Consider the following 13,900-nt stretch of genomic DNA (forward strand, 5'->3'; position numbering starts at 1 on the left):
GGAGAAGACATGCGGAAACCCATTTTTCTTCCTGAGCTAAAGAAAGCTTTCTGAGTTAAATAACACAAATACCTTAATAATATTATTATTTTTTATGTCAGATTGAAAAATGTTTTCTTATTGTGTCCTCCCCCATGTAGTTTATCACTAAGACTAAGATTAGATTTTTACTGTAGTATTTAGGTCCACTTCATAAGCTGTACTTTATTACTTCTCCTCAAACAAAAGATGGAATTAGAAAGGAAATAAGTCATTTGAGCATTTTTTGCCACCTTTGGGTTTTAACCAGCATTTCGCTTTGTTTTTTGTGAGATTTTCTGATGCCGCCTCTTCTTGAAGCCTTTTATTCAGCATTAGGAGGTTTGACTGGAGCTCCACTTAATAGAAAAAGACATTGTTTTTGAGTGACACTAGACTTTATTTTCCAGCTCACCCAGAAATCCTCACTGCACTGATGAATCTTTAAACACGGCCATGTTTGGAATGACTTCTGACAGCAAGCGATGAATAATTTTGTGTATGTGTGATGTTCACGGACCATCGAGAAAACACATCCACGGATATGCATTTCCTCTATATGTTAAAAAGAGCAAGATTCATCCTTTTTAAAGGACTATCGCACTACTCCTTTTACAAAAGGACCAATAGCTGCGGAACTATTAACCTTTCTTAATATATTGTTATTGTTGTACTCACATCAATTTTAAATCATGACTTCTATCTATCCAAAATATTGAAATGTGAAGTGGGAAGATCCCAGAAGATTGTACTCGCATAACTACAATTGTACATTTCGGAGAAAAACAATGAAGTATATTTTGACATTTTACTTGGTTTGGCTTTACTTTCTGAGAAATGATGAGCAATTTAGCTTTATGCTCCATCACTGTATTGTGCTGCAAAGTTAAAAAAAAAAAAAAAAGAAGAAAAAAAAAAAGCTGTATACGTTTGGTAAAACCAATTCTTTCCACTCGGATTATTTTCTTTTGAATAAATGCAAACTTGGCTTTAACATTTGCAGACAAGAAGACACTATCTCTTTGGAATAAACAATGAGTGTCAAGCTCTTTTCAGTTTGGCCTGATTACATTTTGGTGATCTTGGGCCAGATCAGTAAAAAGAACCTATGATAACCTACACATTGCACCAACTGTTATGTCTAATCCTATCGAAGTTGTGCAACCTCCTGTGGACACATTTGGAATAGCATTTGGCAGGATTGGACCTGTTGGCAGGCCATGTTTTGGCCCGCCGGCCTCATGTTGCACACCGCTGCATTGATAATTTGCTTCCTCAACAAAACAACCAGAGTGAATGATGCATTTGACTGTTTTAGCGATTTTTCACACGGTTTTCTTTGTCCTTGTTCTCATAGAAAATACAAGCATTTGTATCATCATGCCACTTGAAACATTTTACTGTCAAAGATTTACATGTTTATACCTCAAAATGTATCCAGAATACCAATCATTATGTAAATAATGCGCCTCTGCATGCATGAAACCATCACTTACAGTAGTTTAATGTGCCTTCGGTGGCAGAACTATAGTGCCTGGATGAAGCTCCGAGGCTTTCTCAGTTGCTACGAGCCCATATTTCCCTTTTGTGCCATTGTATCCAGATTTTCATTCTCAGTTGGTGTTATTTCTTCTTGACGGAGTTTTAATTAAAGCGAAGCTATTGCTTTCTCCAAAGGTAACGTGACAATCCCTGCCTGGGTTTGCTGCTCAAATAAACCGGATTCCTTCCTCATGAACCTTATCCCCCCCACCAATTGTGAGATTTCTCTTCCCCTTTCCATTGAACTCGTCCTCCAGCGATTGTTTCACGTCTGCTCCTCCGATCTGTGAGCCTGTACCCATGTGCTCATGACCGTTTAGACCGCGGCTCATGCTTCATTGCAGCCTTTCGTCATGTCATTGTTTTACTCGGAGACCCTTTATGAAGTTCAGATTGTTAGGGGATTTGGAGACCATCAGCACAATTGGCAAAGGCATAATGAATGCTTTTGTATTTTCTGCGCCCCCGTGGCCAGGTGGCAGTTTGTGAAAAGCTTTAGCTGCATTGAAGGCGTATATCTTGGTGGTGGGGGGGAGAAGTCTTAATTCAGCAATTACCTGCTCCTATAAACAATGCTGTGGAGAAATGGAAGCCTTCACAGACAAACCAGCAGTCTGTATATTGAACCTTGTTATATACTGAACATTTATTGTCAGGAGAAGCAGGTGAGAGGACAACAAAAGGGGAAAATCAGCTGCATTAATCATAACGGTGCAAAGGGAACACGATCCGATATATAAAATTAGATATAGAAATCTATGCTTGCACTCAGCCAAGCAGTGCGTATTGCCAAGAAAACAGCATTACCTCCCAAAAGTGAAATGATTCTTATTGAAGGTCACAAAGATCAGTGGCGAGTTCTCGTACAAAATCCTCCTCCTAAGCTTTGACAGTGTGGAGGAGAGTGGAACTCTACAGGGTGAGAGCCTAATTCAGAGTAATCTCACTCTATGGGTACGGAGGGAATAGTAAAAATCCTCTGGGAAAAAAAGGTTTCTGCTGGTTACTCATAACACGGGCTAAAGGCTATTTAACAGCACACGGGTATTGTTCAGGGGGTCTACACTCGCTGAATTTTCCTCGGAAGCCATTTCATCAAAGTCTTGCACAGTTTTTTACTCTTCGACTTTGTCTTTGACAAGTTCTTAGCGATGCCACTTCTGAGCACGCTGAAGTTTCGGTGTTGGGGCAGGGGCCCGGAGAAAGCGTCGGAACAATTCAGGACCTCCAGGAAGCGTCTTTCCTGCTGCCTGAAGTCGTACTCCACACTGAAAGAGAGACATGGAAGGAGCATTGCGATTACGGTGTCGTACATAATTCAGCATAACACCTGTTCATTAAAAAAAGACATATGATCTAAAACAAAACAGGAAAACATATTTAGTAAATTGAGGATAAGATACTTCATGATGTTTTAATTTAAGTTTTCTAGGTTGCTTATATTCTGTTTCATATCTTCAGGTCAGAATGGTAGGAATAACATCCCGTTACTTTTTAAGTGTTTGAGCCGTCATTTTTTTTTTTTTTTCATGGATTCTGTAGTTTTAGCCCTATTGGCTATTTCGTCTTAAAAATAAAATAAAATGATTAATTTGATCAGTTGTTCTTCAATCCCAACTGTTTTAGCACCATTTTATTCATTCTGGTTGTTTAAGCCATTTTGCACATTTTACTTTGTTTGCCTTGTAGCAACCAATTATGTATTCATTTTAGCCATTCTGAATGTAATAAAACCAATTACAATCAAATTACTTGCCAGTCCTGTTATAAAATAGTAAAAGTATATATTTATGTATCCTTACTGAATGAATAGGATGACTGTCCTTTCCACTATGTATTTTTCTTAAGCGAACTGCAGAAAAACTCCCAAAATATTTTTTTAATTGCAAAACATTTGCAGTTCTATTTATTTATTGTTACAAACATTGGCTGAATTTCTGACTTTTGAAAGGATATTTGTTGAATTCTACTTCTTATGGTCATAACCTATTAGATTAGTGGCAAAATGTTTTTACAATAATAATTCAAATTTCTCTGTTACACTATTGGCAAGTTATTACTTTATTGGATTTATTACATATGAAAGTGTATTAATAGTATTAATTGTTACATGGTTCAAGCTGCTTTTAGCTCATTTAGCCATTTAAGAGAAATATTATCTAGGCATTTTAAGCTACTGTAGCTCTTTGTTGCTGAGCTGGGTAAATTGTGTGCCACATAAACTGTGTCCTAGAAGTTAGAGAAGCCAGCTTGTGTTCAAACAAGTTCAGGTTTGAATCTTACTTCTTACAGGGACCATGAGCAAGGCGCCAGCTCCATGGCTCGGTCACGCAGACTGCTCTTAGAAAGTTTGGTTAAAATTAACTAAAACTTTTCCCAGTTGATCAGCTGTTCTTAGCAATATCTTAGTTAAAAAAACAAACAAACAACCCTCCTTGAGGTCTTTTGAATAAATAAGGTTGTTTTTCCTTGTTAGATGTTTTTAGTGACTTAAGCAGTTTTTTTGTTGTTTTTTTTTTAACCATTTTTAGCCAGAAGATAAAAAATCCTTTTGAAAAATAGTGTTGTGTGCAAAACAAAAAAGATAAAAACTTTTATCTCCCCAAGTATTTTCTGGAAGCTTCAGGGAGCCATTACAGAGATTTTAAATAGTAAGAAATACATCAGATATTTCATATAAGCATTAATGTAGGTGGTTGCTGAGAGAAGAGCAGGACAGATGGAGACAGCGGCCTCTCAGCTTAATCTTTCATGTAAAACGAAAGTAACAAGCGATGGAATAGTAAACTAAAAGTACCCAGTTACCCCTATGTAACGTGTAGCGTTAAGATGTAACGCTTGAATGTTACATCAATACTTTAACACGGCGACTCTCCTGATATGACTTTCTCACAAAATACTGACGCAAAGCTCCAGCCATAGATGCAAATGCAAGTTAAACGTGTCTCATCTGCATTTCGAAGCCAATTTCTAATAGTGTAAAAATGCTTTTAATACCTCAAAACACTTAAATCGGTGTTGCTGCGCTTCACTCTGCTTTATGTGGTTCCTCTCATGTGGGGAGCGTTGTGCTTGTCAGATTTCAAAGTGGGCTGATTGGTTCAGGCAGGAAGATATTTCCCAGCAGGGTGTCCTCCTTTCTGTTTTTCCCCCCTCTTTATTTTTTGAAGGTACTCTCATCTTGTTTGAATATCCTTATCTTCCACTTGGCCTTTCAGGACCAACGCACAACAGTCAGCAAATCAACTTACGTAACATCTTTTTTGGCGTACAAAAGCGGCCTTTTGAAAATAAGTGGATCAAGAGGCAAATGTTTTGAATATTTCACGATAAAGACGGCTTCAGGTTTGGTTTTGTGGAGCATGCTTTTTTTATTTATTTTTTTAATATTATTTATTTTCAAAAAGACAATGAGAGGACTTTCCCGTCTCTCAGCCTCGCTTAGCCTCATTTCCACAAAACAGTAGCTGAGATTTACGTTTCTCTCTTGCTTCCACCTGATGCAACATTTCAGCGGATGGGTGCAAACCGACACTGAGGTTTGAATGAGAGATCCAAACAACATTGAATGGCACCTCTTAATGCTGTCTGTCTCCTACACAAGTCTCAATGTGTTTGAAGTGAAAGCTACTGCAAAAATACCAGTCCTTGCTTTTCTTTTCTGAAACACAAAATACAGTTTCACCTTGTAGGATGGACTATTGCTACACAAATCTTACTGATATCTTTAGTTGCGCCAAGATTTGAACACAGTATAAACAGCAGCGTTTAAGATAAGACCTCGTAAGTCTACAGTGTTTTATTTTCATATGAAGTGATATCACACTGCCGGCACATTACGGCTCCTTGCAGCGATCTTAACAGATCAATTTGTGTATGATGCATGGGCCCAACTAGGTCCTCGTTGCTTGCTTAAGTTTCAGAGAGTCCATCACAATCACCATAAATCTTGAGACCGCGTCACATACAGTAAGTGCTTAAATCTGACAGTTGTTCCCAGAGATTAACGACGTGCTCGGAGAAGAATATGCAATCTCCCTGTGTATTCTGAGCTCGAAAACAAATGAGCGGCAAGGGGCTTTCCATTTGGTGGGCTGCCCGCGCAGTAAGTCATTAATTTTCGGTGAAGTGAAAAGGGGCCGGCACCGAGCTGGCAACTGGAATGGCGAACGGGCCGACCCGAGAAGTGAACCGTGCGTCCAACGCTGTAAGTAAAACCCTCATGTTGAAAATGTCCTTGAATAGACACGTTTCCATACACTTTCCTGGCAGCTATTTTAATAATGGTCTTAATCTCAATTAAATATACACCATCAGCCGGACCTCCTGACAGTCATCACATTGTAAGGCAAAACAGCTGTAAAAATCAGCAATACAAATAAAAAACATGCTGGTAAGACTACTTAATTTGCAAATGCCATAAAAGGTTAGTTTTAGTTTTACACTTAAAACCTCATTTATGCTCTATGTCTGTGATTCTCAAACTGTGGTATGTGTGCCACTAGTCGTACATGAGCTCCTTTCTGGTGGGCAAGTCATGAATAGATATTTCTGTCGTGAAATTTCAAAATTGAACAAAACAAGCTATAAAACATGAAATTCATATTTAAAATAAGTATATCAGTAATAATTCCATAGCTAATAGGGTAAGCCTCTTCCAGTGTATGTTCAGGTCAGCCATAATGGTGGTACTGTATGGAGAACTCCATATTTTCTCAGTTGGTACACACAGTAAACAGTTTGACAACAGTTTTCTAAACTTGTGACTTTGTATCAGGATACTGGTAAAGAAAGGCATTGTATCCCACCTGTATACAATACAAGCAGTCTTCTGGCATGTTGCGCAGTTTTTGAGATCCTGTCCAGTTTTGAAGCATCGCCGACTAGGAGAAGAAAGTAAATAGAATGTAATGAATAACTTCCGAAGCTCTCATCCTTTCAGACTTACAGTTTAATATTCTTTCCACTCATTCTCTCCATCTGAGATTCATTCAGGCTACCCTTGGCAGCAATGGGCTGCCTAACATGTATTATGTTAGGCATCAGTTGGTTATTAGGAGTTGGTTATTCTGAAACATGACCTCAGAGGCAGTCACAGCTTATTAGCGCACGGCGGTGAATGAGAATGATTGACAGAGACACATTGCCGCAAGGCCGTTTTAATTCCTGTTATTTGTCCCAGAAGAGTTATATGGCTAAATAAATCTCTTTGAGACAAGCCCCCCCCCTGAAATGCTCAAGTAGGTTTCTCTCTCTCACACGCGAGCACATAATCGCAGACCTGTTTTGCTAAGTTGTAACACACGTTGCAGCATCACGTTGTCACGTAGGAGACTCTGATTTGGAAACACTTGTGTTGTGGAAATGGCATGGTGCAAGCATTAATGAATGGGTCGGTGCAAAAAGCTCAGTATTCGTTGGTACGCAGAAAGATGGCGCATTCTTGGTGTGTTAAGATGGAAAGATGGAGCATGGTCTTCTTTTTGTATGGACAGATGAAACATGGACGTGTTGGTGTATAGACAAATGAAGTTTGGTTTCGTTGGTGTCATGATGATTGGATGGATCGGTTCTCTTAGCATATAGATATTGGAAGCATGGTTCTCTAGGAGTATAGATAGATGTAACTTGGTTTTCTTGGTGTAACGAATGGATGAATAATTGTCCGCTTGACACGTTGATGGATGACGATTCATGGTTCTTTTAATGAATAGTAAGATGGAGCATGGTTCTCTTGGCGTAATGAGTGGATGGTGCACAGTTCGATGGAACAGGGTTCTCGAGGATTATCAATAGATGGAGGCTGGTTCTCGGGACGGTAATGATGAATAGACGGACCATTGTTCTCTTGTCGCAGAGACAGATGGATTAATTGGATGGAGTGTATCGTTGTCTCGGTGTGAGGATGGAGGACGGTTCTCCTGGTGTAGGGGCAAATCTTACCGAGCCCTGTTGTGACCCTAGGAATGACTTTGCTTGGTGCACAAAAGAACGCAACAAAAAAAAAGCAATGCAGTTGTTTTAAGATGAAAGATAAACCACAGCACTAAAACCTAAAACTGGACAGTAGACGGTTACACATTTGTTTTGCAGCAGTAAAAATGAACTACTTTATTGAGGCCAAATTGATTTCACACGAAAAGTCACACTATGTGAATAGTTCAGGTGATAGATGGTGGCAAATGAATGAAAAAGTTGTCCGTCCTGGATGTTTTTTTTTTTTTTAAACATTTCAACAATAAGGTGTGATTTTATGCAACATAACTTGTATGACTTCCACATCCAGGCCATGCTATGTGCTACCTGAGCTCTTGGGAAGACATTTACCAGCTAAGGAATAAGAAAGAAGTTATAAAATGTATAAAGGAGTCAAAACAGGAATTTGCATGTCGCGCACACCAAAGAAGATATGATGCAAGGAGACGGCAGTTCCAAACACTGTCACATTTCGTGTTTGTTTCTCTTCGATGTCTTTGGCCTGCACTGCATTCATACTTAATATATCCAGCTGCATCAGAGTTTGTTTAGTCGCTCTTTGCAGATTTCACACTGAGAAAAAACAACCGCAACAGATATGTCCAGGTAGCATAAGCTCATCTAGTTGGTGTGAACTGAACGCTGCAAAAGTATCAAATTGTGAATTGATCGGAGTTTGTATTGACTTAACAACTTCTTGATTTGTACATTTGTCAGCATTTAAACTTCATGATGTAAACCATAGAAATGTAGAAAATGATTGTATTCAGAGGTTACATGTTCTTCCCACTTTCCAAAAAACATGTACACATTTAGTTCCTCCGAGTTGCTCTAACAAACTCCTGTAAGTTTGTGCAGTGTTTCATTATTTTTTATTGAACACTTACCTTCAAGTGGATTGTTGTTTTACAGAGAATCATTTGCTGCCATACTCGGACACAATACTGTTTCCAATGCTTTTTAAAGAGATCGATAACCTATTCCTTCTAACGAAGGAATTTAATCTCAAAGTTGCAGAATAAGTTGGGAACCACTGGCCCAGAGCCTGTTTTCCTGATGTAAATTATTTGTTAATGCTAACACAGCAACCAGTGGTTTCTTCTTTGAACTCAGGCTGAATAATTCAGCCGTATAGTTAAGCAAAAACACACACAATGCAACTTTGTTTTTTAACCTGAGAAACAATGCAGATTGCCAATAATTTTCAAAGTCAAAGTTCCAGTAAATGTAAGTGATGAGTCATGAGAAAGCCAAAGATCAGCAGTGCAGGACTGCTTTAATGTAATTCTCAAGGCCAGAATCTGGCAGTTGCACCTGTATTGAGCTGAATGGGATATATTAATAATTTACAGGCCGCATCTGACCCTGCACATTTAATATCTACTTTTCAAAAGACATTTTAATGTCCCCCCTAAACTATAGGTTAAATATTTAACATTCTTGATTGAACATTTCCTTTGCAGTCATGCGTTCAACACACAAGTTTAGCACCGTTGATACCATTCTGATTATTTTTTCATATGCACGTGCTCTCACCTGCTGGTGGGACTGTGGCACATCTCCAGGTCATGGATAATGTTGAGCAGAGTTGTGATCCTGTCTTTGTTGGCAGCCAGGCTGGCCTCCACCGTCTCCAGCCTCTGCTGCAGGGCTGCAGATTTGCAGCACTGTGGGGAAGGCGGCAACAACAGAGCTGCATCAGCCGGATGGGAGTGAGCCAGGCTGGTGTCCTCTGGGCACGACTGAGGGGGAGCAGGGCTATACTTTGAATCCGGGCTGATGACTGCCTGCGCTTCGCCGGACTGGAGGCGTGGATGTGATGCCGAGTGCATCGCCGATGATGGCAATGTGGAATTACATTCAGGCCCTGTTTGTGGGCAGAGCTCACCCTCGCTGTTCATCTGGGCAGGTGCGGTGAAAGAAAGGTCTGGACTGGAGTGTGCTTGTGGTAATAGTGTAATATTGAAATCAGAAGTCCGGTGCACAGATTTGGCAGGTTTAACAAAAGCGTTTGTATTTGAGATAACAGGTTCACAGTTTGTTTGCACTGTAGTACAAGGTGCTGACTGATTGGGATGTGTCTGTTTATCTGCACTGGATTTAAGCTTAACATTTGCATGCCTGGCTGACAAACTCAAGGCAAATTTTCCCGTATTTGAATCCATCAGCCGGGTTGTTTTGACTGGTGGGCATGCTGCACAGTGCCCCGCATGCTCTGTTTCTGCATATCCTTGATAATGTGCAAACCTTTGTTGTTTTGTGTTCATGCAACCCTGCAGACAAGAGCTGCTTGACTTAATTAGGGAAATGTAATTCTGAAGGTTGGTGACCTGTGATAGATTTGAATTTTCACGCTCTTTTGACTCGTGTACTACTAATTCATTGATTAGATTTTCATTTAATTTGTTTTTATAAGAATACATTTCTTCTCTGGAATTATTAGTTGGCTTACTGTTGTCGGTGCGAGCATCGCAGCCTCTGTTATGCTTTTCTGACACATTTCGTGGCTCAGATAATGTGAGCGGAGGGGTTCCAGAGTTGCTCTCCTGATTGGGAACAACACCGCAGACACCAGACTCATTACCGGTTTGAGTTCTGATGTTTGCTGCTCGTGTGTGATGAGGTTTGCTCGCGTCTGGGGCTTCATTACAGCTAAGCACTCGCATTGCATCGACTGATTGAAGCAAAGTTGCACTTGATACACAGACATTATTTAGTTTTTCTGCCTCTGCAGTCGGCAGCGAGTGCGATGTGGACGCACATTTTTTCCGCGTGGTGTTCCTGAGGGTTGCGTTTCTGTACAGCGTGCCGTTACACGCAAGCGCAGTGCTGGGAGTTGTACTCGTAGAGAACTGAGCCCCTGAATCGAGCGGTTTGGATGTGTTAGCTGTGTGTAGGGACGGTGTTGACATGTGAAGAGTCGGGTCAGAGTTGGAGGAATTTGGGTGAATTTGTGCAGTCACAATTTTGTGTTTAGCACTTGTGTATATAACCTGATCTGAATTAGCTTTAAGACTCAAAGTGCTTAGTGGGACAGCAGTATTAGAACACGGCTGTGGACTCATCGGTCTGCTAAGTGACGACGCGCTATCATTGTTTAAAGATTTATTATCCTGCAGTGTTTGAAAAAGTTTTGTTGGATTTGTAGAAGACAATTCTGATTTGAGAATGGTGTCTTGTGCACCAGCCGACTTTGACGCCGGGGTGCATTTAGGTGTCAATTGCAGATTATTAGGCACATTGATGCCATTTTGTGCCTTCTGCACCGAATGCAGGGTTTCACATTTAGCTTTAATTTCAGCAGCTAAGCTTTCAGTGCACGTCACGACAGAGTTAATGATTCCTCTGTGCGTGCTGGTACTGGATGTACTTCCAGGCCCTGTGGCTGTGGTATACAAATGAGAGGGCGGCGACAGGGTACTCTCAGGTGCAGCGTGTACAGATACACACACATCTCGAGGCAGATTATGCCGTGTGGAGCTGTGTTGTGTTGTCTTGGGCAGCTTCGGGTAAGTGTGTGAATGCGGGTTGTTTGCTTTGGTCGCTGTGGCCATCTGAGGGGTCAGAGTGAGGCTTGTTGGACGGGGTATCTTCCTTTCTTGTGGAGATTTCGGGGAACATTTCATACTGGACTCATCATGTCTGGGCTCAATTGTGGCTTGAGTGACAGTGATGGTTTTAGCATGTAGGAATGTTGGAGGCAGGATGGATGTTGATGATGATAATGTTGATGGTTGTGGCCAAGCAACTGGGTTCCCTCTTGAGTGAACCGGACATGCAGGGTGCCGTGTTTTCCGATACTGTAGTTCTTCATTTACATATAATATTTGTGGAGTGACTGTCAGTTGTGTCCTTTTGTCAGTGTTCTCAGAGATTTGCTGGCTTTTCTTGACATTTTTATCGATAGGGGCCATGTGGAAATTGGTGTTGGTTAAAAGTGAGGAGAGGGCCGCCTTTAGTGGTTTCTCTTCAGGGCAAGTGTCCCTGAAAGTGGCAGCCTCGGTGCTTACAGACTGTCTCCCACCGCAGTTGTTGCATACTTTTTGTGACACGCCGAAAGGTCGAGCAGCAGATAACGGTAGCGTCTTCCCAGACTCATCTGCATAATGACCTTGCAGTCTGGTTTGCTCTTTTCCACGACAGCTCGCGGTTTTTGCGGGCTCTGCTTCGTCGCTATCAACACTGATTCCTCCGATCGCCTCTGAATCCACCACACTGCCGTTGATGTAGCGGGCAGCAGATTTCGATTTTGGCTTTGAGTTGGTTACAGCGTGTGGATTGGTCTTGATTGCCCTGGCAAAGCAGTGCGTCCCACTGCTGCTTCTCTGACAGCAGGTCACATCCTTCGAGGCCTCACCTCCAAGTGCTTTGAAAGTCACTTCTTTTTTGGTCTTGGATTCTCCACTTTTCAGTTTTAAAATAGCCTTTTTCTCCCTGTCACTCTTTGTTAACAGTAGTAACTCTTTGTACTCCCTTTCCTTGTTAATATAGCTGCTGGATGTTTGAGTAACGCTATCTGAGAGCGTATCGGTGAGCTGGGTGGGTGGTCTGCCTATCCCCGGGGACGTCTGCACACCCACGCTGCAATGAAGTCCCCACGCTTGCAGCAGGGCTCCTCCTGCTCTGTCTGCTCCCGTCGTCTTCCACGCACGGACCCCAACCAGGGCAGGCACACCTAGAACAGGAACCGGAGTCGTCAGGTCAGCCGCCCGTCTCCCCATATCCCGTCTGCCCGACTCAAAAGTCTGATAATCCGAGAGCGCGGCGGTGCTTCCACACCATTACATCCATCTAAAAGTAAGAGAGGAACGTTTACAGTGAGAGGCATTTGAGACGGTGCTGCGAAGGAAATCCATGAGTAAGCACAAGAAGTTGAAACAATGCACAGACCTCGTACTGAGAGGGGGAACTGCTTCAGTGTTGCAGCAATGAAGGATTACCACAGTTGTCAGAAATCAATTGCAGATTAAAGATAAGACTAGGGAAAACAGTGCGCTCCTACTTTCAAACTTTCCTTGACATAGAGACCGGATACGAAACGGGAATGGCAATCTGTAAATGCTGATAGCAAGAGGATGCTGTCACTGTGAAAACAAGTGCTCTTTATTATATTAGCATTTCAAACATGCTGCACAGATCTCCTCTCAGTATCTGACAGCACACAGAATAATTTATCCGTGGGGTAACATTCAAAACCTAGAACCTGTGGTGAACTGGCTCTCTCCTTTATGGGTGTACTGTTTGCTACAGGAGACAGGTTTCACTCAGTTGCCCTCCACATTCAGCTCACCTTGGAAAGAGGCCATGATGTATACTGATACTACATCATATACTTCATTAGGCTTGGTGGGTATTTAACTGGAACACCCTTTCACAAAGGGGGAGTTTGGTGTGTGTGCCTGTGTGTCCATGCTACCGTTGAATACCCATGTGTGCAAGAGGTCATTTTAATGATTTATACAACAAAATTGGGGGGATAATGTGTGGATTCTTTGTAAACCAACACTTTATTATTAAAAAGTAGTGAGTGAGTGAGTGAGTCAGTCTGCATGCGAGCGGTGATTTATGACAAAAATGTATTGCAAACACATTCTGACAGGGCTCCCTTCACTCCTTCCTCCTCCCCAACGTCCCTTCATCCCTTTTCAGGGATGTCCACATTGCAAGACGGGCATTTAGTCACCCATACCTGTAGGGACTATTGTTTCGGTTGTTGTGTCATCTGATGTTACTTTAGCTCAATCAAGTGACCTATGTCGGTTGTCACTGTCTAACCGTAAGTGACAAGTGTCCCGCAGTGTTACTACACCACTGGATCTTGCGTTGCACAGTTTCTGAAGGATGCATTTGCTTAAATAGAAACCAAACACTTCTTCTGCAATACTTTTTTTAGTGTAATAATGCGTTTGTGTATTAGTATTAAAAAGCCATACCTGTTTGTAGGATCCAGCAGTACAATGTCTTCTTTTCCCCCCCAATCCAAATGCCAGCTGCTACTTTAGTTCTGTTTTATGTCCTCATAGGTTCTCAAGGTTTTGTCTTAATTTCTCTCCCTTGATTGCACGATTCAAACTCTGCAGCCAGCCCTGCAGAGCAATGCTGCTTAATGAGCCCCCTTCTCCACTGCCCCGATCCTCAACTGATCTACCTTTTATTGATCAGGCATAAAGCCAAGCTGTGTCCTCATTGTGTTCCACCTCTCCTCTTGTCTTGGTCCTGCTGCTCCATGCTCACTCCATCATCAGCACACAGCAGTATGCTGCGCTGTGCTGCCCTCCAACACTCTGTTGTCCTACTATGGCTTGCTTTTTGTGCCTCCTCCTTCTCTTCCCACTCTCTCCTTCTCTCACCCTCTCTTCTTTCT

The 13,900-nt window shown here is 41.7% G+C and overlaps 1 protein-coding gene across 1 annotated transcript; it reads right to left on the reverse strand.

Moving 5' to 3' along the window:
- Nucleotides 1–2,176: 2,176 nt before the first annotated feature.
- LOC308122341 (uncharacterized protein) lies at nucleotides 2,177–13,900 on the reverse strand. Its single transcript, XM_080484107.1, has 4 exons — nucleotides 13,470–13,900; nucleotides 9,073–12,327; nucleotides 6,369–6,443; nucleotides 2,177–2,828 (listed from the first exon to the last, which is right to left on the reverse strand). The coding sequence occupies exons 2-4, from the start codon at nucleotides 12,255–12,257 to the stop codon at nucleotides 2,621–2,623; spliced, it is 3,468 nt and encodes a 1,155-aa protein (XP_080340233.1). The 5' UTR covers nucleotides 12,258–12,327; nucleotides 13,470–13,900; the 3' UTR covers nucleotides 2,177–2,620.

Source organism: Lipophrys pholis (genome assembly GCF_963383615.2).
Source record: "Lipophrys pholis genome assembly, chromosome: 16".
Taxonomy (NCBI): domain Eukaryota; kingdom Metazoa; phylum Chordata; class Actinopteri; order Blenniiformes; family Blenniidae; genus Lipophrys; species Lipophrys pholis.

Excerpts from the sequence above, each read along its gene's own strand:
- LOC308122341 (XM_080484107.1), bottom strand. The coding sequence starts at position 12,257 with ATGGGGAGACGGGCGGCTGACCTGACGACTCCGGTTCCTGTTCTAGGT. Across the intron at positions 6,444-9,072 it reads TGCCACAGTCCCACCAGCAG|TCGGCGATGCTTCAAAACTG; the intron begins GTGAGAGCACGT and ends TTCTTCTCCTAG. Across the intron at positions 2,829-6,368 it reads ACTGCTTGTATTGTATACAG|TGTGGAGTACGACTTCAGGC; the intron begins GTGGGATACAAT and ends TCTCTCTTTCAG.